The sequence below is a fragment of the Pan troglodytes genome, chromosome 6 (genome assembly GCF_028858775.2).
Source record: "Pan troglodytes isolate AG18354 chromosome 6, NHGRI_mPanTro3-v2.0_pri, whole genome shotgun sequence".
NCBI classification, from domain to species: Eukaryota; Metazoa; Chordata; class Mammalia; order Primates; family Hominidae; genus Pan; species Pan troglodytes.
This window is the reverse complement of record NC_072404.2, coordinates 5,848,377-5,871,349: the sequence shown is the minus strand read 5'-3', so window position 1 is coordinate 5,871,349 and position 22,973 is coordinate 5,848,377. Positions and strand designations below refer to the sequence as shown.

The 22,973-nt window shown below is 58.1% G+C and overlaps 1 protein-coding gene and 1 pseudogene across 3 annotated transcripts; both read left to right on the top strand.

The window, feature by feature from the left end:
* The first annotated feature begins 4,188 nt into the window (after positions 1–4,188).
* LOC107972857 (bifunctional peptidase and (3S)-lysyl hydroxylase JMJD7) lies at positions 4,189–12,341 on the top strand. 3 transcript variants are annotated; one of them, XM_054687295.2, is made up of 8 exons: positions 4,189–4,303; positions 9,500–9,653; positions 9,730–9,983; positions 10,348–10,404; positions 10,908–11,003; positions 11,235–11,311; positions 11,541–11,700; positions 11,828–12,341. In XM_054687295.2, the coding sequence occupies exons 1-8, from the start codon at positions 4,240–4,242 to the stop codon at positions 11,914–11,916; spliced, it is 951 nt and encodes a 316-aa protein (XP_054543270.1). In that variant the 5' UTR covers positions 4,189–4,239; the 3' UTR covers positions 11,917–12,341. The 3 variants fall into 3 exon arrangements, with proteins under 3 accessions (XP_054543270.1, XP_054543269.1, XP_063671197.1); XM_054687294.2 differs by having other exon boundaries at positions 4,196–4,303; positions 10,348–10,410; XM_063815127.1 differs by having other exon boundaries at positions 4,196–4,303; positions 10,348–10,427; positions 10,889–11,003.
* Positions 12,318–22,891, top strand: LOC107973060 (cytosolic phospholipase A2 beta-like; annotated as a pseudogene).
* The last annotated feature ends 82 nt before the right edge of the window (positions 22,892–22,973 follow it).

Below are 22,973 nucleotides of genomic sequence, written 5' to 3'. Positions count from 1 at the left end.
GGCACACATTTGTACCCAGAAGGATGAGAATAATGCATTTTTCCAAAGGTTCTATTAGAGGGTGGTTAGGTTCCCAGGAACACTAGAGGTTAGCTACACTGTGCTAAGTAGGCCTGTGAAAGAAGCGATCACTTAGAACAAGGTTGAAAACCAGTGGGCCTCAGACTGAATGTGGTGCTCAGCTGCTGTTTTGTTTGGTCTGCATAGCAGTTTGTTTGTTTGTTTTAAGACAGGGTCTCACTCTGTCATGTGGGCTGGAGTGCAGTGGGGTGATTATGGCTCACTGCAGCCTTGACCCCCCTGGCTTAAGCAATTCTCCTGCCTCAGCCTCCCCAGTAGCTGGGACTACAGGTGCCCGCCACCACGCCTGGCTAATTTTTGTATTTTTAGTAGAGATGGGGTTTCACCATGTTGGCCAGGATGGTCTCGATCTCCTGACCTTGTGATCTGCCAGCCTCAGCCTCCCAAAGTGCTGGGATTACAGGCGTGAGCCACCACTCCTGGCTCTGTTATAATTTTCATTTGCCTGCTCAAGAGCGATGGGGTGCAGAGTTTCCAGAGCCATCTTGCTTTTGTCATACTGTTTTTTTTTTTGAGACAGAGTCTAGTTCTTGTCGCCCAGGCTGGAGTGCAATGGCATGATCTCAACTCATTGCAACCTTCACCTCCTGGGTTCAAGCAATTCTCCTGCCTCAGCCTCCCAAGTAGCTGGGATTACAGGTACCCACCACCACACCTGGCTTATTTTTGTATTTTTAGTAGAGATGGGGTTTTACCATGTTGGCCAGCCTGATCTCGAACTCCTGACCTCAGGTGATCTGCCTGTCTCAGCCTCCCAAAGTGCTGGGATCATAGGCATGAGCCACTGTGCCCGGCCTGTCATACTTTTTAAAACCCTCCTGACTGTGACATTCTAGAAGGGGAAGCAGGAGACTAGAAGGTGGTATAAAAAGAGAAAGGAGTTCAAGACCAGCCTGGGCGACATGGCAAAACCCCATCTCTACAAAAAATACAAAAATTAACTGGGTATGGTGGCAAGTGCCTGTAATCCCAGCTACTTGGGAGGCTGAGGTGGGAGGATTGCTTGAGCCCAGGAGGTCAAGGCTGCAGGGAGCTGTGATGGTGCCATGGTGCCACTGCAGTCCAGCCTGGGTGACAGAGCGAGACCCTGCCTCAAAAAAAAAAAAAAAAAAAATGAAGGAAGGGCTGAGCCAGGGTGGCATGAGCCTGTAATCCCAGCTACTTGGGAGGATGAGGCAGGAGGATTACTTGAGCCCAGGAGTTCAAGACCAGCTTGGGCAACATAGTGAGACCTTGTCTCAAAAAAACAGAGAAAGGAAACAGGAACAAGGAAAGAGTAGGAAATGGAGAAAGAAGGAGGAAATAAAAAACAGGAAGAGTTGAGGGGTTAGAGGAGAAAATGATGTGACTCAGGAATTCCACAGCTGTTGGTCAGCCTGGCAGTTCTGGGCATATCTAGTCACATCGGAGGTCCCAGTGTCCCCAAATTTGCATATCGAAGTGGTTTATTGAGCCCAAGATGCTTAGCCCTCACTAGCAACTTGCACCTACCTCCCTTCAAGTTTCCAGCCAGTAGTGGCGTTCAGATATGGGGGCTGCAGTGGGGTCCCACTAGGGAAAATTAGGTCTGGGGGAAGTAGCTGTCTCCTCTTTCTCTCCTCCCTGCCTTTCCTATTCGCAGTCTCCAGGCTTGCTCTTGTCTGCAATTTCCAGTGCTAATGAAGAGTTGAGGCAGAAGGGGCAACGGGCCAGGGCCTGCTGACAGGCAGGAAGCCTAAAGAGAAGCTGCCTGGCTATTGGCCTTTGGCTTCTTGCCCCCGATTCCTACTACCCAGCTTCTGTCTCCGGAGCTGCCTCTGGAAAGGCAGGACCTGATTCCATCCAGCAGCCTTGCTGCCTGGCGGGAGAGGTTGCCCCCACCTTCTCTGTGAGGCAGGCAGAATCCCTGATTCTGCTTCTGGCAGTTGGGGGGCTCTTCTCAGGTTTCTTGGGGCCAGAGATTCTCAGGGTGGGGCTTGGGACCTCTGTGGCACTGTAAGGCTTTCCCAGGCCTTCTCAGGCTATCTCTATCCCCCACCCCATCTTACTGAGCCTCTCTGCTGTGTGGCCCCTGCCTCGCCTCCCACTTCCTTCCTTATTCAACACATGGAGGGTGTGGGGGGCCAGCTCTTGCCAAGTACACACGTGGGTGCACACGTGAGAGGCCTTACATCTTAAGGCACACATGCCTGATACACGTGTGGCCCCAAGCCTGTGAACGGGCTGTGCACCCGAGGCCTGCTTTGCCCAAATCACATTTCTTCTTCCCTCCTGCACCCCTTCCTGGTGTATGCACAAGGGCTGCGGGATGGCCTGTGTCCCTGCTGCCCTTTGTGGGTATGGCCAGAGATAGAGCTGGTATTTAGGGGCCTGGCTGGGGGGACAGGCTTCCAGGGAACCCTTTCACCCTCATGGGGCTACAGAGATAGTTCCTCTTGGGTGGGGAAAAGGAGCAAGAACAGGTTGCCAGGAGAAAGCAGTGGAGGCTGGGCACGGTGGCTTATGCCTGTAATCCCAGCACTTTGGGAGGCCGAGGCAGGTGGATCACGAGGTCAGGTGATCGAGATCAGCCTGGCCAACATGGTGAAACCCTGTCTCTACTAAAAATAAAAAAAATTAGCTGGGCGTGGTGGTGGGCGCCTGTAATCCCAGCTACTCGGGAGGTTTAGGCAGGAGAATCGCTTGAACCCTGGAGGTGGAGGTGGAGGTTGCAGTGAGCCGAGATCGCGCCATTGCACTCCAACCTAGGTGACAAAGCTACACGCCATCTCAAAAAAAAAAAAAAAAAAGAAAGAAAAAGGGTTACAAAAGGTTCCCAGCTCCGGGGCATCAGCCTGAGTGCGCTTGAGCTGCTCCAAACCTGGCCCTTCCCCACTGCTCTAGCATCGCCACCCGCATGGCCCTGGAACTTCTGCGGCGGCGGGGGCGGGCCCGTGCCTGCTGTGCCCCGACTTCCCACACCAGCCGCGCCCACCGCCGGTGGGACTCAGGTTCGCCCTCTGGGCCAGGTCCTTCACGAGGAGGGAGCTACCCTTCGCCAGAAGTTTGTGAGAATGTGGCCGCCCTTTTCCTGCCCTCTGCCCCATGTGGGTGGGGGGCCTCGTGGCCCGGCCGGCGCCCCGTCCCCTTCTGCATGTCTGAGGCCACCGGCAACCGCCGCCCCACTCCAGATTTGCCCCCGCCCTGTTTTGAAAGCCCCTTATTTATAACTTTTATACTTTGTGCAGGTCGCGGCCCTTCCCGCCTCATCCTCGGCTGCATGGGGCGGGGGGGCTGTTTTTAACGTGCCCGTTTGTACTGATGTATGAACTTGTCAATAAACACAATTGTTTGTTAACCCTGGGATGCCGGCCAGTGGGGCAGGCCGAAGCGGGCGCTGCCAGTCGCTCCACCGCTTCGGTGGCAGAACCCGGTGTGTGTCCAGGGGCAGGACGGGGCGGGGTGCTGGGGGTGTGGCCTGCGCGGGTGCCTCTGGAAGGGCGGGGCGAGGGTCTGGGGGTGTGGCCTGCGGCGGGGACTCCGGGGAGGGCGGGGCGAATGCCGGGGGTGTGGCCTGCGGCGGGTGCCTCTGGAAGGGCGGGGCGAGGGTCTGGGGGTGTGGCCTGCGGCGGGGACTCCGGGGAGGGCGGGGCGAGTGCTGGGGGTGTGGCCTGCGGCGGGTGCCTCTGGAAGGGCGGGGCGAGGGTCTGGGGGTGTGGCCTGCGGCGGGGACTCCGGGGAGGGCGGGGCGAGTGCTGGGGGTGTGGCCTGCGGCGGGTGCCTCTGGAAGGGCGGGGCGAGGGTCTGGGGGGTGTGGCCTGCGGCGGGGACTCCGGGGAGGGCGGGGCGAGTGCTGGGGGTGTGGCCTGCGGCGGGTGCCTCTGGAAGGGCGGGGCGAGGGTCTGGGGGTGTGGCCTGCGGCGGGGACTCCGGGGAGGGCGGGGCGAATGCTGGGGGTGTGGCCTGCGGCGGGTGCCTCTGGAAGGGCGGGGCGAGGGTCTGGGGGTGTGGCCTGCGGCGGGGACTCCGGGGAGGGCGGGGCGAGTGCTGGGGGTGTGGCCTGCGGCGGGTGCCTCTGGAAGGGCGGGGCGAGGGTCTGGGGGTGTGGCCTGCGGCGGGGAGGGCGGGGCGAGTGCTGGGGGTGTGGCCTGCGGCGGGGCGTCGGGGAAAGGCGGGGTCTCGGCCGGCGCTGACGCAGCCATGGCGGAGGCGGCTTTGGAAGCCGCGCGGAGCGAGTTACGAGAATTCCCGGCCGCTTCAAGGGGTGAGTGGCTCTCCCACAGGCTGCGGCGATTTCCGAACACGGGAGGGGCCCTGGGATGCCGCTGACACCGGGGGCTCGGAACCTCGTGTGTGCGACTGCCCCGAGGCCCCGCTCGGGTTGCTCTTCTGTGGCAACCTGCTTCCCTTCTCCCGTGTTCGCGCGCTCCCGCGGCTTCCTGGGTGATTCTGTTCACGTTATTCCCAAGGCCCGGTGCCGTCTTGACCGTGGTCGCGGCGAAGCCCTGTGTTTCCTACAGTCTTGAGCAGCTTGCTGTTGCCCTTGTTGAAAGCTCATCGAAGGCACACAGGTGGTGGTCGGATTCCTCCCCCACGTGCCCCGCCTCCGACCTCAACTCCCGTGTCGCACTTTGGGAGGATTGCAGGCTGACCAAATGGTCCCTGGCTCTTCCCCTGCTTGGTTTTTATTCCTTTTCTTTCTTTCTTTCTTTCTTCCCTCCTTCCTTCTTTTTTCTATTTTTAAATGATTTCTTACCACTGAACAGCAACACAGACTCATGTGTATGTGATGTAATATACAATGGTGCGCAATGTAAATGAAGCAAGGTTCCCTCCCAGCCCCAGTTTGCATTCTTACAGAAAGATTGTTTATATCCGTGCACACACGACTTTTTACCCTTTTTTTGTACAAATAGTAGCCTGCTAAACACACTCTTCTGCACCGTGTATCTTGGAGATCATTTCACATTCCTCTACCTCAGTCTTTTTCACGTCTGTGTGCTAGTGCTGTATTCACTTAGTCACTTAGGTCATGTCCAATCCGTTGTTTTCAATAATGCTCCAACGAATACTTTGAGGATTGATTTAACAAATACTTATTCAGCATCTCTGTGTGCCAGGCTCTGTTCAGTGTGTTTGAGATACATCACTGAACAAAACAAATCTGTCTTTTACAGTCTATGTCCTGTTACATTCTAAGTGAGAAGGTGGACAATTAACCACAGGTGTACTGAATGAGTACATTGTAGAGTAGAAGAAGTAGGTTAGAAGGTAAGTGCAGGCAAAGCCCTCTGTGGGAGTGTGCCTGATGTGTTTAGGAAGCAGTGAAGAAGCCAGTCTGCAGGAGCAGCGTCTTCTGCACATGTGTATGTTTGTTGGTTAAATTCTTTATATTTTTTGAGACAGGGTCTTACTGTGTCACACAGGCTGGAGTGCAGTGGCACGATCATAGCTCGCTGCACCTCGACCTCCCAGGTTCAAGAGATCCTCCTGCTTCAGCACCTGGGAGTAGCTGAGACTACAGGCATGCGCCACCACGCCTGGCTAATTTTTTTGAAATTTAGTAGAGACAAGGCTGGTCTCAGATTCCTCAAACAATCCTTCCACCTCAGCATTCCAAAGTTTTGGAACGCCGTGGAACACATAAGCCACTGCTCCCGGCCTTGTTAAATTCTTAGCAGAGTTATGGGGTCAAAGCAATTGTTTGGATCCCTTTTGAAATTTTCTCACTTGGAAGCCCCAGGAGAGGAAAGCAGCCATTCTCTGAAGGAAATGGTGAGCAAGTAAAACAAATCCCTAATTGCAGAAGTCCAAAGGGTGAAAAAATGGCAGTTTCCATGTATTTTCAGAATCCCAGGCTGTGTGCAGTACTCACGCCTGTAATCCTAGCACTTCAGGAGACCAAGGTGGGAGGCATCTCTTGAGGCCAGGAGTTCAAGACCAGCGTGGGCAACATAGTGAGACACCATCGTGTGGTGGCATGTGCCTGTAGTCCCACCTCCTGAGGCAAGAGGATTGTTTGAGTCCAGTAGTTTTGATGACAGTGGTGGGCAGTTTGAAGCAGATGCTGTCATCATGCTGGCTGCAGTGGGGAGGCACAAGTCGGGCAGCAGAAGCGGCTCTGGGAGCAGCAGTGGTGGTAGTCAGTCCCCTGTTCCCTGCATCCCCGAGGCAGCCGACTGCACCACCCCCACCCTCACATGGCTGGGCAGGACCTGCTCCTAAGCCCAGACCCTCTGCTGCAGCCTGAACCTCGCTCCCTGCCACATCCCAGAAGCCTGCGAGCACCCTGCCAAAGGTGCAACTGGGACTTATAGGGACTTGTACTTGTGAGTACAAAAATACTCACACATGTGCACAAAGACCCTGCTCCTGCAAACTGGCTTCTTCACTGTTTCTGGAACACAGGACTACTAGGCTCATTTGTTTGGGGTGGTCAGAGCTGCCATGCCATATGCACCTTGCCCGCCGCCGCTGTGGGGAAAATGCGAAGAGGAGAGGCAGCTGGGGCCACATGTTCCACAGAGCTGGCGGGAACTGGGGACAAGTGGGAGCCCCACCCCTTCCAAGTTGGTGGAGTGGGAGCTCCCTAGGCGCAATTACAGCCACCCAAGCCAGGACTGCAACTCAGGCACCCCTGTGCTCTTGGGAGCCAGGAGCAGGCAGGAGCCCCACCCTCCTAGATGCAGCTGCAGCCTCCCAAGCTGCAGCTGTGGACCCAGGCATGTCTGCAGTTTTGGGGACTCAGGAAGGCCCCTTCCTGCTGCCGCAGGCTTGGAAGTGCCTGATCCTGCTGTCTGGCTTCTCCCCACTGTCAGCACTTGATCAGATCATGGAGCAAAGTTGAGGCCAAGCCTGGGTGCTATTGCAGTGCTGACACACCAGCCCCCTGCCTCCTTGGCCCCCTCTGGCCTTTTGGTGCCAACGAGCATGGGAGGGAGGCCAAGAGGGGCTGAGGGCAGCTCAGTGCTGGCCTGCAGGCACCCCTTGGCACAAACAGCTTGGGTGCCGTGAATGGTGGCAAGAGGCAGACAGGTTCCTGGGTGGAAGGTGGCGGGTCCCGGTGAAGCCCGACCTTCAAGCCAGCGAAGGCCTGAAGCCTGGGGGCTGGGCTGCCGGTTCCATGGACCGGAATGGGAACTTTTGGTGCTTTTTCCGGCCCACCCGTGGCTGCCCATGGACCAATAGGCATGTACGTCCTCCCCTGTGAGACCCATAAAAAGCCCCTGACTCAGCCAGACCAGAAGAGACGATGGGACGACCAGCTGCGGGGAGGAGCTGCCCTCTCTGCTGAGAGCTGGAGAGATGACAGGACAACCTGCCCACAGAGAGGAGCTACTCTAGCCAGGGAAGCAAGCAGGCATGCCAGCTCTTTCTTTTCCAGTATTCCTGGGCCCAGTGGGGTCTTCTCACTCAGTTACAATATTTGATCTAAGAACATTCACTTTCCAACTGATCAGAAAGTAAAGGTGACTGGCATGGTGTGGCCGTGAGAGATGCAGCGTAACCTCAGAGGTGAACATCAGTGCCGGGACCATTTGGAGCAGCATGTGGTAACCACCAAACGGAAACCACGGCCTTTTGGCTCGACCTAGAGCGTGAATGTAGCAAAGCGAAGCCCTGTACACTTTATAACAACCAGCAGAAAGACACTCCAGTCTGAGTGAGCAGCTGGAACAAAGGTACCACCTGAATAGAGGGTGTGTGGCAAGGGCAGGCACGAGACAGGAAATCAGGCTGGAAGAGTAGGTTGGGCCTGGACGTGCGTGCCAAGGCAGGTGGCATTCTCTAAGGAGCAGTGGTAAGCCATCGAGGCATTTGTTACTAGGGGTATGACAATATGAGATTGTATTTTCAGAAGATGACTGGGGCTATGATGATGAATGCTTTGGGAGGGAGTGGAATTAAGCCAGAGAAACCAGCTAGTTCACTACTGCAGCCATCCAGCCAGGATACTGGAGACTTTTATTCAACATTAGGCAAATACTTGCTGAGCACATGCTGTGTGCTAGGTACTGTTCTAGGTCCCATGGGTGCATCAGTGAACAGACAAGTGTCTCTGCCCTTGTGGAGTTCACATTCTAGCAAGGGTGAAAGAATGATAAACAGTTTATGTAGGTGAAATATATATATATATATTTTTTTTTTTTTTTTTTTTTGAGATAAAGTCTTGCTCTGTCACCCAGGCTGGAGTGCAGTGGCACGATGATAGCTCATTGCAGCCTCTACCTCTTGGACTCAAGTGATCCTCTGGCTTCAGCCTCTAGCGTAGCTAGGAGTATAGGTGCATGCCACCATGTCCAGTTAATTTTTAATTTTTTTGTAGAGATGGGGTCTCCCTACGTTGCCAAGGCTGGTCTTGACCTCCCGGCCTCAGCAATCCTCCTGCCTCTGCCTCCCAAAGTGCTGGGATTACAGACTTCAGCCACCACGTCTAGCCCTAAAATATATAGCATGTCAGATGGTGATGAATGCTAACGAGAAAAAATACGGAAAGGGATATAAAGATTCGCGGCAGGGGGACAGATTATAAATTTAGAAAGTATAGTCGGAGAAGGAAGTCTTATCAATGTGATATTTGAGTGAGGACCCAAAGGAGGTAGCTGGAATGTGGATGCCAGCGGAGGAGAGGAGACGGTGGGTTTGAGAGACATAGGAGACAGAATCAACAGGACTCAGAGCCAACCAGTAGGATGACGGGAGTGAAGGAGAAAGCTGAGTCAAAAAGATTTTGATTAGAGGTGACACAGGGCCACTGTAGACCCCTGCGCAGGCGGCACACCACGCAGCCTGCCCAAGTGTACGTGGTGGCCCTCGGTGTCTGGAGATGGTGATGCTGTTCAGCAGGACCCAAACCATAGCCGAGCCCTTCCTTTTCCTCCATTGGTGTCATCTGGTAGTTTGTCTTCCCGGGTAAGAAGGTTGTAAATTTCTTAAGATGATGATTGTGTCATCCCTGATAGCCCCAGATTAGCCAAGCCAAGTGCTGAGCACATTCCTGGTGCTCAGTAAATGTCACTGTTAAAGGGGGCTTCCCAGAGCCACACAACACCCAGAATAGCCCGTGGCCATGGGGCCTCAGCCTTACTCATTCTGGAGCTCCCAATGCCACTTCCATGGTGGCCTTTCCTGGTAGATGCTAGGAGGCTGGCCTCTCCAGGGTGGGAAGACATAGGGTCCACTGTGCAGACACAGCCCCACAGGGGATTTGGCTTATGGGCTGGGTAGCAGCCTCTGGCCCCGTGGACGGTCAGGGCCCATGGTGGTGTGTGTGCGTGATGCTTTCTGCTTTCATTTTTCCATCCTCATCTTTCTATTACTGGTTGTCCAGGGTCCTTTGGTCACCAACGAGCATTTCCCAGTGACACAGCGTGGCCTTTCCAGGGAGGGCATCTCTTGGGCAGGGACTGGGTGCTGCAGACATCAGCCCTTCCATCCCCTGTCTTCTTCTTTCTCTCAGAGCTCTGCGTGCCTCTTGCTGTGCCCTACCTGGACAAACCCCCAACTCCGCTCCACTTCTACCGGGACTGGGTCTGCCCCAACAGGCCGTGCATCATCCGCAACGCTCTGCAGCACTGGCTGGCCCTCCAGAAGTGGTCCCTCCCCTATTTCAGGTGGGAGCTGCCCTGGGGTCAGGTGTGAGCAGTGATTACTGGCATCTGGGCATGGGCTGAGTGTCCATTCCTCTAGAGCCACAGTGGGCTCCACAGAGGTGAGTGTGGCCGTGACCCCAGATGGTTACGCGGATGCCGTGAGAGGGGATCGCTTCATGATGCCAGCTGAGCGCCGCCTGCCCCTGAGCTTCGTGCTGGATGTGCTGGAGGGCCGGGCCCAGCACCCTGGAGTCCTCTATGTGCAGAAGCAGTGCTCCAACCTGCCCACCGAGCTGCCCCAGCTGCTGCCTGATCTGGAATCCCATGTGCCCTGGGCCTCCGAAGCCCTGGGTGAGTGGAGGTGGGGTGGTCCTGGCCCTGGACAGGGAAGATATGGGAAGGAGGGGGGTCAGCCTGTTTGCCCTTAGGTGATGACCTGGCCTATGGGCTTGGTCCTGTCAGCATCTGGTGCAGCTCACTAAATACATTCCCAGGCCTTGACTTAATCATAGATGAACTGCCAAAGATTGTTGTCCTTCCTTCTGCCCCAGGGAGGGAGGACCCCTTCCCCAAGATTTCCCAACCTCTGCCTCTTCTCCCTGACCCCTTTCTTGGGATTCTTCTGTGCTCACCCAGGTTTTGGCTCTGGCATCACTGGATGGCAGCTTTCCCCAGCCTGGCCTTCCTAACTTGCTCTCTGCCTTCTGCCCTGCAGGAAAGATGCCCGATGCTGTGAACTTCTGGCTGGGGGAGGCGGCTGTGGTGACTTCTCGTAGGTGTAAGGGGAATACAAAGGTGGGGAAGGAGCAGGTTGGGGCAGAGGGAGGGAAGACGAGGCCAGGAGTGGAGGGATGGCCCTGGGTGGAGGTTGGGCTGTTCTCTAAGATTTCTTTTGGCTTCTAGGACTCGGGCACCACAGAGGGTTTCCCCTGACAGCTGAGGTCGGGGAATGGACCCATGGTATTGGGGGCGGGTGCATTGTTTCTTCTAGACCCAAAGAAACCTCCCTGAAGGCCCGCTGGGCCAGGGGGTAAGTGTAGGAGAACTTCCCCTCTTGTTGAAGAGGAGTCCAGGGCCTGGTGAGCATCAGGTCCCTGGTAGGCAGAGTTCCAGAATGCCCATCAGAGCCCCTGGCATCTCCAGCCCACTGGCTCTGTGCGTGCTTCTCTTTTGTCGTAGGCTGTCTTGGGGTGCAGGGCTCTCAGCATGATGGTTTGCCTCCTCCCGTGCCCCTGCCCTCCATACCCTGCCCCCAGGCCTTCTTTCTGTTGGCAGTGCACAAGGACCACTATGAGAACCTCTACTGCGTGGTCTCAGGAGAGAAGCATTTCCTGTTCCATCCTCCCAGCGACCGGCCCTTCATCCCCTATGGTAGGGGATGTGGCCTGCAGGGAGGGGCTGGGGAACAGCTGGCCCAAGGGGGAGGGAGGCAGCAAGAGCCTGGGAGGCCAGTTCCCAGGCCTGAGGTGTGGCTGTGGCATCCCCAGTGCACCAGGGCCCCTGATCCCCTTGCCCCTGCCCAGGGCTGGCTGGGGTGGAGGAGGGTCTGGCAAGTTCCAGGCTGTTTGCAATTCCCCCACACCCTTCTCCCTTGGGCTCCAGAGCTGTACACGCCGGCAACCTACCAGCTAACTGAAGAGGGCGCCTTTAAGGTGGTGGATGAAGAGGCCATGGAGAAGGTGTCTGTCCTGTTCTTGGGCTCTAGGGAGGGAGAAGGGCAGAAGCCTGGCTCTGAAGAGCAGGCACAAAAGATCTGGGGAGGTGGCACCTTGCTCTGAAAAGTCCCTAAGTCTGAGGCCTTTCAGTGCTGAGCCAAGCAGGGCCTGTGGTGTTGACCTTTGGAAGGGACAGAGCCTGAAGTCCTGGGGGGTCTGGGGGGCTGCTCCCTGGCATCTGATGTGTTCCCAGGTGCCCTGGATCCCACTGGACCCCTTGGCGCCAGACCTAGCACGGTACCCTAGTTACAGTCAGGCCCAGGCCCTTCGCTGCACGGTGCGGGCCGGTGAGATGCTCTGTCTGCCGGCTCTGTGGTTCCACCACGTCCAGCAGTCCCAGGGCTGCATCGCAGGTGAGGAGTTGCCCAGGCCGCCTGGGGACAGGCCCTGCCAAGGTCCAGCAGGGCCTCTGGGGGGAGGCTTGGGAGGCTCTAGGTCAGAAGAGGGATCTTCATGCTCAGATCCCCGTTCTTCCCACAGTGAATTTCTGGTATGACATGGAATACGACCTCAAGTATAGTTACTTCCAGCTGCTCGACTCCCTCACCAAGGCTTCAGGCCTTGACTGATGGAGCACTGGTGAACACGACCAAGCACGCCTCGGGGGACGGGGCCAGCCCCTCCCTGGCCGGGTCAATTCTCGAGAGAGCCTGGAGTGTGCATGCTGGCTGCTGGCCCCGGGTCCAGCATGGCTTGAGATCAGCTTTGGAGGATCTTGGAATGTGGTCATAAGGACTCAAGGTGCCAGGCAGGTCTGGGTGAGGGTTCTCAGGAAGTTGCCACACAGGTGAGCAGAGTGGGAATCAGGTGCAGCGGCACCTCTCCCCAGCGCTGTGATGTTGGGCGAGTCACTGCGTCTCGGGCATTGGTGTCCTGTCAGTAAAGAGAAAATAATGGCTGTACCTCGCGGGGCTGTTGTGGGCTTGGAGATGATGTCTATGAGGACCAGCATGGAGCTGGCACACAGGACATGTTGAATAAAAGGTAGCTGTGAGTCGTATGTCCTTTTTTTTTTTTTTTTTTTTTAAGATGGGGTCTCGCTCTGTCACCCAGGCTGGAGTGCAGTGGTGTGATGTCAGCTCACTGCAAGCTCCGCCTCCCAGGTTCACACTATTCTGCCTCAGCCTCCCAAGTAGCTGGGACTACAGGTGCGTGCCACCATGCCCGGCTAATTTTTTTGTATTTTTAGTAGAGACGGGGTTTCACCGTGTTAGCCAGTATGGTCTTGATCTCCTGACCTCGTGATCCACCTGCCTCGGCCTCCCAAAAGTGCTGGGATTACAGGTGTGAGCCGCTGCGCCTGGCTTATGAGTCGTATGTTCTGATCCTCCCTCTTGAAGTTGCCTTCTGTGGTCTAAGGAGGGCCTGAAGGTTCAGGTAAAAACTTCAGGGTGACCTTCACTGGGGGTGAGGGCTGGATCTCAGCCTGGGCCCAAAGAGCCGTCAGCTGCCCAAGTCCCACTGTCCATGAGAGCCACCGCAGCCCCTCCCTGGGACAAGCAAGCAGACCTGAGTCTTGTAGCTCTCTGGTCCGGACCTCTTTGGCCCAGGACCCTGAGAGCTATTCCTAGCTCTCCTATGGTTACTGTCCTCCCCCAGTTCAGGGGCAGCAGGTGGGACCTGGTGCCCTGGGGATAACCCCTGTTTCTCCCATAACAGGCACAGGCAGGAAGGGACGGAAGCCCCCGCCTCTCCTGGGGCTGTCCCTCTGAGGAAAGAGTTGGTCTCCACACGCTGACCCCCCCACAAACCATGCCCTGGAGGCAGAAGAACCCCCTGCCCCTGAGTGCCAACCCACAGACCTCATCCCTGGCCACTCAGCCCCTAGCTTTGAAGGGCTGTTTTATGTGACAGCCACTCCCCTGCCTGTCGTGAGGGGGCCCGGGTGTTCATCTCAGATTGATGGAGCCCTGCCATCAAGACTGGGCATTCCTGTCCAACAGGTGCCAGAGTTGCGAAAGGCCTGTGACAGGGAACTCCACTCTTCCCTTGGCTGCTGTTCTGGGACTCACCCCTGCTTTCCTTCTGCTCAGCCCCTGGCAGCAAGCTCTCCAGGCTGGGATTGCAGGGCTGGGTGGGGCAGGCCCAGCTGGTAAAGGCTGGTGAGTGCCACAGAGGTATCAGGAGCTCTAGTATAGGCTTAGGGTGCCTCATTTCCTGGACAGGTGGCTGGTTCAGGAGTGGGTGTGGAGCTTAGGTGGAGCAGAGGCGGCGGGTAGGAGGGACTTGGGACCAATTGGGACATCACATCCCTGGCTCTGGGTTAGAAAGCTGACAGTCCTTGATCCTGTGGCCACTGCCCCATCATTCCTGCTCCTGAGGACTCAGTCTCATGGATGTGGTAAGGCCTGGCAGGGCCCTGGGTCCCTACTGGGACCCCTGGTCTCTACCTGGGGCCTAGTTAATATGTTTCTTATGGGAGCTGTGGTCTTCTCCAGGGGTAGGGAGGGGAGTTTATTGACCACAAGACCAGGGTAGTGGGCAGAAGCCAGGGGAGAAGGAGGCTTGGGGATGAGGGATCCGTCCTGAGTGTTTTCTGTCCTGGGAACGGGCTCCTGGCAGAGCTACCTGGCACCATAGATTTGGGCCCTGGAGACTCAGAGGCTCCCAGCTGCTGCCCTGAGGCCCTGGAAGCAAGTGGCTCCTCCATGCTCCTCTGACTCAGTGCCTGGAGTGTGAGGGCCCTGGGCTGACCCTGGTGGATGTGGCCCTCCAGCACTGCCCTGGACCTGGTTGCTCCCTGGACTTGACCTGTTAGGGTCCTTGCGGAGGCAGGTGGAAGGCCGAAAGGAAGCAGTTGGCACAGGCTTCCCTGGTCCCGGTGCGCCTGCCAGGCTGCATTCCCAGAACCAGGGGCATGGGTTTGGAGGGAGCTACCGGGGGACCATCTTCAGCCTGACCTGGCAGGACCTGGAGGACATGACAGCCTGTGAGGGGTCTGAGCTAGGAGCCGCCTCCCCTGCCCAGGAGAGAGCCCATTTCCAGGATGCTCTTCTGACCGGGGTGGAGGGAGGGTACGAGAGCAGCTCAGCCTGGGGCCCAAGGCCCTGATGTGCTACTTCCCCTCCCTCGATAGCTTATGTCCCCTGCCACCCAAGACCAGCCGGAAAGCTGCTTAGCTGGGGTGTGGGCTGGGGATGTGGGGTGGAGAGCCTAAAGGATACTAGCCCGAGAAGGTGGAAGCAGGTCTGTGTGAGGCATAAATCTGGAGCCAGCCTGCCCGGGCTCCAACCCCATTTGTGGACCTCAGGCAAGTGACTGCTTCTCTGTGCCTCAGTTTCCTTGTGGAGTGGGCCATCGTAAATAGTATCTGTGCATAAGGTGGTTGTGCGATAAATGAGTTAATGTATGCAAAGCCCTTGGCCCAGAGCCGGCGCAGAGCATTGTGTAAGTGCTGGCAGGCGTCGTGATGGAGATATCATGTCTCCTCTTGTGGATTCAGGATTCTGATGAGATGGAGGATGGGCCTGGGGTTCAGGATTAGGCCTTGAGGCACTGCTCCAGCCTCCTTTGTGGCCCCTGTCACCCTTGGCTTCATCAGCCCGTAGCAGGTCTCCCCTCTCCCACCTCTGCAGGCAGAGGTGTCCAGGACCTGCCTGCTCACGGTTCATGTCCTGCAGGCCCATCGCCTACCCGCTAAGGACCTAGGTGAGTGCGCACCGCCCTGGCCCCTGTGCTGGGCTGAGGGAGGAGGAGGGTGCTGAGGAGGAGGGTGCTGTGGCTGGATTTGGTGGAGGCGGGTGGGCCGGTGGGCAGGGCCTACAGGAGGGAGCTGAGAGGAGCTTCTGGGTGGAAGGTGGCAGCTGGGGCTCTGCCTCTGGCCCCCACTTCCCCCCACTTCCCCTCCCCCTCAGTCTTAACCCACATGGGGCTCTAGGTGATGGAAGTGGGTCTGGGCGGCTGGGAAGGGCTCTTGTCCACCGCTGGGCACTTGTTCCTTCCCGCAGTGACCCCCTCTGACTGCTACGTGACTCTCTGGCTGCCCACGGCCTGCAGCCACAGGCTCCAGACACGCACGGTCAAGAACAGCAGTAGCCCTGTCTGGAACCAGAGCTTTCACTTCAGGATCCACAGGCAGCTCAAGGTGGGCCAGGCATCAGCGCTGACTCTACCCACATCCTCGCCAGCCACTGCTGCTGCCCTGCTCACCTTTCTGTCCCCTCCCTCCTGCAGCCCTGTCACTCTTTTCCCCTCCAGAATGTCATGGAACTGAAAGTCTTTGACCGGGACCTGGTGACCGGAGATGACCCTGTGTTGTCAGTACTGTTTGATGAGGGGACTCTGCGGGCTGGGGAGTTCCGGCGCGAGAGCTTCTCACTGAGCCCTCAGGCAAGGCGGTGTTTCCACGGCAGCCCTAGCTGGTGTCTGGGTTGAAATCTCCACGCGCACACATGCACACACACGCATGTCTCTCATACTCACTGACATATGTGCACTCCTTCTGACCCTTTCTAACTTACTTCTGGCTCTCTTCCCAGGGTGAGGGGTGCCTGGAAGTTGAATTTTGCCTGCAGAGTCTGTGAGTCAGGGGCCTGGGGCAGTTTGGGTGGGAGTGCCTTGTGGGAAGGACAGCACTAGTGCCTGGGGGATGCCCAGGTCTCTGTGGGGTGGGAACCTGGACTCCTGCTAAGGGGGCTCTGGGGGCTCTTTCCAGGGCTGACCGTGGAGAGTGGCTCGTCAGCAATGGCGTTCTGGTGGTGAGTGTGCCAGTGCTCTGGGAGGCGGTCTGGGGTCCCCGGGACTCCCTCATGCCAGCGACTTGAGGTACAGGCCCACCGCTGCCTCAGCCTGGGGACCCTGGGATTTCAGTTTGTTAAGGGAATACAATCTCAAGGGCCCAGGTAATGAAGTGCAGACCAGCAGCAGCCAGGGTGCTGCCAGGGTGGGGTCCCTGAATGGGGGGTGGGGTTAGTGTCTGAGGGGCTGTCTTCATGACTCAGGCCCGGGAGCTCTCCTGCTTGCACGTTCAACTGGAGGAGACAGGAGACCAGAAGTGTGAGTCCCCAACCCACTGGGACAGCCCCTGGCTCTCAGCTCTTGTCTTCCCCCTTTAAGCATTGGACAATTCTCCCTGGGGCCTGAGCTTTCCCCTTAGGCCTTCTCGGGGGACCGTGGTGGGGGATCCATCTCCACCAGACCATTTCAGCGGGGAGAGGGAGGTGCCCTCCAGGCCACGCAGCAAGATGGGTTCTGTGGGCAGAGATACCGTCCCCAGCCTCTCTGCTCTGGTTCCTGTTTCCAGCCTCAGAGCACAGAGTTCAGCTTGTGGTTCCTGGGTCCTGTGAGGGTCCACAGGAGGCCTCTGTGGGCACTGGCACCTTCCGCTTCCACTGCCCAGCCTGCTGGGAGCAGGAGCTGAGTATTCACCTGCAGGTAGTGTGCCTCGCTCCCTCGAGGTGGGGCCCCCAGAACTTCCTCCCTCCCTCTGCACCTCCTCCCAGTCTGACCTCTGCTCCACCTGGCAGAGTGGGCACCCTGGCAGCATGTGTGGGCCCATGCTGGCCTCCCCTTCCCGTCCCTCCCATACCTCTATGGCGGCCGGCGGGAGTTTGGTGAGGTCTTTGCTAGGAGTGGAAGCGTAAAGATTCTTAGGTCTCCATTCTTTGTCCCCTGCAGGATGCCCCCGAGGAGCAACTAAAGGTGCCCCTGAGTGCCCTGCCCTCTGGTCAAGTGGTGAGGCTTGTCTTCCCCACGTCCCAGGTACTGGCCTCCCAGGGAAGGAAGCAAGGCGCCTGGATGGGGCTGGGACCCAGGCCACAAAGGGAGGGGCCTGCTTCCTGCTTCTCCGTGGGTCACACCCTGAGCAGGTGCTGGGGCCAGGCTCTTTGGGGAGTGTCCTCTGAGCATCCCTGCTTCAGGCCTGGCGCCTGTGGAGACAGTGGCGGGGCGGGGGTGGTGCGCCAGGGATCAGGGTAAGAGGACCAGAGCTGGGTGGAGGTGGCCGACCTTTTGTGACTGGGGCCTTCACGGTTTTCAGGAGCCCCTGATGAGAGTGGAGCTGAAAAAAGAAGCAGGGTGAGAGGCCTGGCTGGGGACTGGGCAAGGCCCTGGAAAACAACCAGGGCGCGGGGCTGGAGGAGGCCTGGAGGAGTGAGGGGGAGAAACAGCCGCCCCTCATCCTCATGCTCTCTGAAGGGGCTCAGGCTTGCGCTCGGCGGGGCACGAAGTACCGGGAGGAGTACTGCGAGGAGTCTTAGCACCTATGGTCAGAGGGGTGAGTGACCGGCCCAGTGCCAGGCACCCGGGGAGCACTTGATAAATGTTTGGCTGGAAAACGCAGGGAGGCGAGGATGGAAAATGGTAACATGGTTTGGGGCGCAGAGAGGGCAGGAAAACCAAGGGAGAGAAGAGGGGAAATTGCGCCCTTTTGGGTGGAAGCTGTTACGGCTGGACCTTAAATGATCTTCGTAGAGTTGTCGCCCACCCTGGCCCTCTGTCTTGAGAGAGTGGCTTCTCACCTCACAGATACAGGATTATTGGTCCTTTTCTGCCCTGCCCCCTGCCCTTTTTTTTTTTTTTTTTTTTTCTTGAGATGGAGTCTCTCTCTGTCGCCCAGGCTGGAGTGCAATGGCGCGATCTTGGCTCACTGCAACCTCCGCTTCTGGGGTTCAAGCGATTCTCCTGCCTCAGCCTCCCGAGTAGCTGGGATTACGGGTGCCCACCACCACACCCAACTAATTTTTTGTATTTTTAGTGGAGACGGGGTTTCCCCACATTGGCCAGGCTGGTCCTGGCCTCAAGTTATATGCCTGCCTCAGCCTCCCAAAGTGCTTTGAACTCCGTGGGTAAGGGACAGAACACGAGACTTGGAGGGGGGGATCTATGGTATGGGGCCTGCCTGGGGGCCTGTCTGCACCTGGGACCCCAAGCAGCCTCTTTCGGCCACGGCATTCTGGGTCCTGCCAGTCTGCTTTGCTGCATTCCCAAGCATGTCCACATGGACACACTCTCCCCAGGTGTCAAACTTCAGTCTTGTGACACAGGAGTGGCATTGAGGGTTGGGGAGAAGAGGGAGGGCAGTAGGTATTACAGGTGAGGCAGACCCAGCTTTCCATTCTCTGGGGAGGGTTGAGAGCTGTCTCACAGTCTCTTCCTTCCCCGGCCAGACTGAGGGAGCTGGCCGTGCGACTGGGCTTCGGGCCCTGTGCAGAGGAGCAGGCCTTCCTGAGCAGGAGGAAGCAGGTGGTGGCCGCGGCCTTGAGGCAGGCCCTGCAGCTGGACGGAGACCTGCAGGAGGATGAGGTTTGGGGGCTGGGCTGGACGGGGTGTCCCCGGGCTTGCTTGGGCCTAGCTCCTGGTGCTGAACACTGGAGCTGCTTGTCCCTGATCTAGACCAGAGCTCGTAGCTGCCTGTCCCCACCCTGCTTCCTCTCACCTGGTGTTAGCAGGGACTTGGTACAGGCAGAGTGTTGCTTGAGGCACCTGGAGCCCACATGGGAGCTACCTCATAGGGCTGGCTTTCCTACTCTGTTTCTTGGTTCTCAGCCTAGCCTGTCTGAGGAGGGAGACAGATATCTGGTATGAGGCCTGTTGGCCCAGGGTGCTTCAGGAGGTTCATATTAGCCTGGGCCATCTCCTGGGGGAGTGATGGCAATTTGGGAAAATTTTGAGGCGGGCCCTGGGGCTTCCAGAAAGTGAGCATCAGGCTCGGGGGCTGAGGGCAAGGAGATGAGGCTCAGAACTTGCCTGGGCCATTTTTTCCTGGAGCCCTTAGGACTGGAGGAGCTGGGCACTCAAAAGGCTGTTTCTGGCCCCCAGGGCTGACTCAGAACTGGTCCCAAGACCTGTGATCAGGCCTTAGCTGTGGGCTGGGTGGCCACTTGACCTGCTATCTCTTCTTCCTGTGACTTGGCCTTCCCCATCCCTAGGGCCTCTACAGGCCTGGCTCTCTTCTTTTCCAGATCCCAGTGGTAGCTATTATGGCCACTGGTGGTGGGATCCGGGCAATGACTTCCCTGTGTATGGGCAGCTGGCTGGCCTGAAGGAGCTGGGCCTCTTGGATTGTGTCTCCTACATCACCGGGGCCTCGGGCTCCACCTGGTGAGCTGGGGGCAGGCTGATGCTGGACCCTGTGTGGCAGGGGGTGCTGGTGCCAGGGTTCTCCTAGGCCTCTGAGAAAACTAGAAGGGCTGGGAGAATGAATGTGCCAGGGAGAAACGTGCTCAAGGGGACCCTGGGAAGGTCCCTGCCAGGCCATTGTCCTAGAAAGCCCGGGGCACGTGGGGTCTAGACGGGGTCCTTCAATGACAGCCCTCTGGCTTTGGCTTTTCCCAGGGCCTTGGCCAACCTTTCTGAGGACCCAGAGTGGTCTCAGAAGGACCTGGCAGGGCCCACTGAGTTGCTGAAGACCCAGGTGACCAAGAACAAGCTGGGTGTGCTGGCCCCCAGCCAGCTGCAGTGGTACCAGCAGGAGCTGGCCGAGCGTGCCTGCTTGGGCTACCCAAGCTGCTTCACCAACCTGTGGGCCTTCATCAATGAGGCGCTGCTGCATGATGAGGTGCGGGGGCTGCGGCCTGGGGGCAGAGCTGGGGCTCGGTGCTGGATAGCAGGGTGGGAAAGGCCCTGGGCACCCAGGCCACTGTGGGTTTAGGTTCTACGCATCTTTCCCCAGCCCCATGATCACAAGCTCTCAGATCAACGGGAGGCCCTGAGTCATGGCCAGAACCCTCTGCCCATCTACTGTGCCCTCAACACCAAAGGGCAGAGCCTGACCACTTTTGAATTTGGGGGTGAGTGGCCCAAGAGCTGAGACCTGTGCCCTTGCAGTTGGTGGAATAAGGGGAGACGGGGCCTGTGTGCAGATTGCAGATGTCACACCCACCTCTCCTGAGCCAGGTCCTGTGCTTTCTGGAGACCGGCACCCTACCGGGGTCCCTCAGCCCTTTGGGAAGGAGGCAGGGGCCTTAGGTCCTATGCACAAAGCCCAGGCCACAAGGCCTCCTGGTCCTCAGCTGCCCTAAAGCAAAACCCTGGGTCGGGGTGGGGTGTGGGTGCCTAAGGGCTCTGCACCACGAGGCTGAGGGGTGGGCTCCTCACAGAGTGGTGCGAGTTCTCTCCCTACGAGGTCGGCTTCCCCAAGTACGGGGCCTTCATCCCCTCTGAGCTCTTTGGCTCCGAGTTCTTTATGGGGCAGCTGATGAAGAGGCTTCCTGAGTCCCGCATCTGCTTCTTAGAAGGTGAGGGGCACTGGCAGGCCGGGGAAGCTGGGCCGAGCAGGGAAAATGGGTCCTGGGTGAGAGGGCAGCCTCGGTCAGAAGAGTTTCCTGGGCCAGGACTGGCCATGGGGAAGGGTAGGGTTGGGACAAGAGTCGGGGGCCCTCCTCCCTCACGGCCGCTCTTTCAGGTATCTGGAGCAACCTGTATGCAGCCAACCTCCAGGACAGCTTATACTGGGCCTCGGAGCCCAGCCAGTTCTGGGACCGCTGGGTCAGGAACCAGGCCAACCTGGGTAAGTGCTCCGGCCCCTTCATAAGGGTGCCAAGGGGCAGCCAGCTGGGGCTGCACCAGGGGGTGGGGGGTTCACACCTCTTCCCCCTCCAGGGTCACCACCAAGGTGGGGATAAAGGTGCAGGAGTCCCCATTTCCCCACCTTGCCTGTGTAGACAAGGAGCAGGTCCCCCTTCTGAAGATAGAAGTACCACCCTCAACAGCCGGCAGGATAGCTGAGTTTTTCACCGATCTTCTGACGTGGCGTCCACTGGCCCAGGCCACACATAATTTCCTGCGTGGCCTCCATTTCCACAAAGACTACTTTCAGCATCCTCACTTCTCTACATGGAAAGGTACCTGCTTCTCTCCAAAGTCCTCCTGTGGCCACCTGAGCCTTGAGTCCCCAGTCCAGATACCCCTCATGGTCCACTCCCATTCTCCTGCTTTGAGCTTGATTGCCTGGACTACTTGGAACAGGGGTCTTTTTCTCCTTGTCTTGGGGACCCAGGACCCACCTGCAGGGCTGTGGGGGTGTTGGTTCAGCAGGGACCAGAGGCCAGAGTCTCTCCTTCCAGCAGGAATCTGGTACCCTTGGTGTCTGTGACAATTGCTGCTCTCCCCAACCTTCCAGCTACCACTCTGGATGGGCTCCCCAACCAGCTGACACCCTCGGAGCCCCACCTGTGCCTGCTGGATGTTGGCTACCTCCTCAATACCAGCTGCCTGCCCCTCCTGCAGCCCACTCGGGACGTGGACCTCATCCTGTCGTTGGACTACAACCTCCACGGAGCCTTCCAGGTTGGGAAGGGTGGGCAGCCCCCCAGGGAGGCGGTGGGTGGTCCCTGTCCCCTGAAGAGAGGGGCTTTGGAGTCCAGTGTCTGGTTCAGCTTCCTTTAGGAGCTGTGACTGGGACACTGGAATCTTAATTTGCCACCAGAGGAGCTCATTCTTTTCCAGAAGTTGGGAAGCTGGCGAGGTTCTCCTGGTATCTGGTATCTGGGTCCCCTTTACTGACCTGCGAGGTGTGGTCCTGGGCCTCTGGGCCCACCTGCTGAGTCTGCTTTGGCTCCCAGTGTCAGAACTGGAATGCTGGGAGTAACCCGGCTCCGTCTAGCCCCAGAGGAGCTGCCACCGAGGCCTGTCAGGTGTGGAGAGTTTTTTCCAACGACTGGCTTCATAGGCCCCACTGGAGACCGTTTTGGCATTTGAGCCCCAGGTCCTGTGCATCTTACGTCAGCCCCAGTGTTGAGGATGCCAGGGGCCCTGTCCCTCTGAAGCCCCTTCTGCCTGCCCTGCAGCAGTTGCAGCTCCTGGGCCGGTTCTGCCAGGAGCAGGGGATCCCGTTCCCACCCATCTCGCCCAGCCCCGAAGAGCAGCTCCAGCCTCGGGAGTGCCACACCTTCTCCAACCCCACCTGCCCCGGAGCCCCCGCGGTGCTGCACTTTCCTCTGGTCAGCGACTCCTTCCGGGAGTACTTGGCCCCTGGTGAGCTGCTGTTCACCTCCCCATCCTGCTGCCCCGGTCCCCCACACCTCCTCCGTCCCCTGTGCCTCTCCAAACCCGTCTTCCCCACAACGTGTTCCCCATGCCAGGCTGCACTCTCTCCCCAGGGGTCCGGCGGCCACCCGAGGAGGCGGCAGCTGGGGAGGTGAACCTGTCTTCATCGGACTCTCCCTACCACTACACGAAGGTGACCTACAGCCAGGAGGACGTGGACAAGCTGCTGCACCTGACACATTACAATGTCTGCAACAACCAGGAGCAGCTGCTGGAGGCTCTGCGCCAGGCAGTGCAGCGGAGGCGGCAGCGCAGGCCCCACTGATGGCCGGGGCCCCTGCCACCCCTAACTAACTCTCATTCATTCCCTGGCTGCTGAGTTGCAGGTGGGAACTGTCATCACGCAGTGCTTCAGAGCCTCGGGCTCAGGTGGCACTGTCCCAGGGTCCAGGCTGAGGGCTGGGAGCTCCCTTGCGCCTCAGCAGTTTGCAGTGGGGTAAGGAGGCCAAGCCCATTTGTGTAATCACCCAAAACCCCCCCGGCCTGTGCCTGTTTTCCCTTCTGCGCTACCTTGAGTAGTTGGAGCACTTGATACATTACAGACTCATACAAATGTGAGGCACTGAGAAGGGCCATGTCATTCTAGGCTCTTGGCTGTACATGGCAAGGGCTGGTACAGAGCTCGCTCATCAGTGTTCTT

Coding starts and splice junctions, on each gene's coding strand:
- LOC107972857 (XM_063815127.1), top strand. CDS start 4,240: ATGGCGGAGGCGGCTTTGGAAGCCGCGCGGAGCGAGTTACGAGAATTC. Junction 9,654..9,729: donor TGGTCCCTCCCCTATTTCAG/GTGGGAGCTGCC, acceptor CCATTCCTCTAG/AGCCACAGTGGGCTCCACAG. Junction 11,701..11,827: donor GTCCCAGGGCTGCATCGCAG/GTGAGGAGTTGC, acceptor TTCTTCCCACAG/TGAATTTCTGGTATGACATG.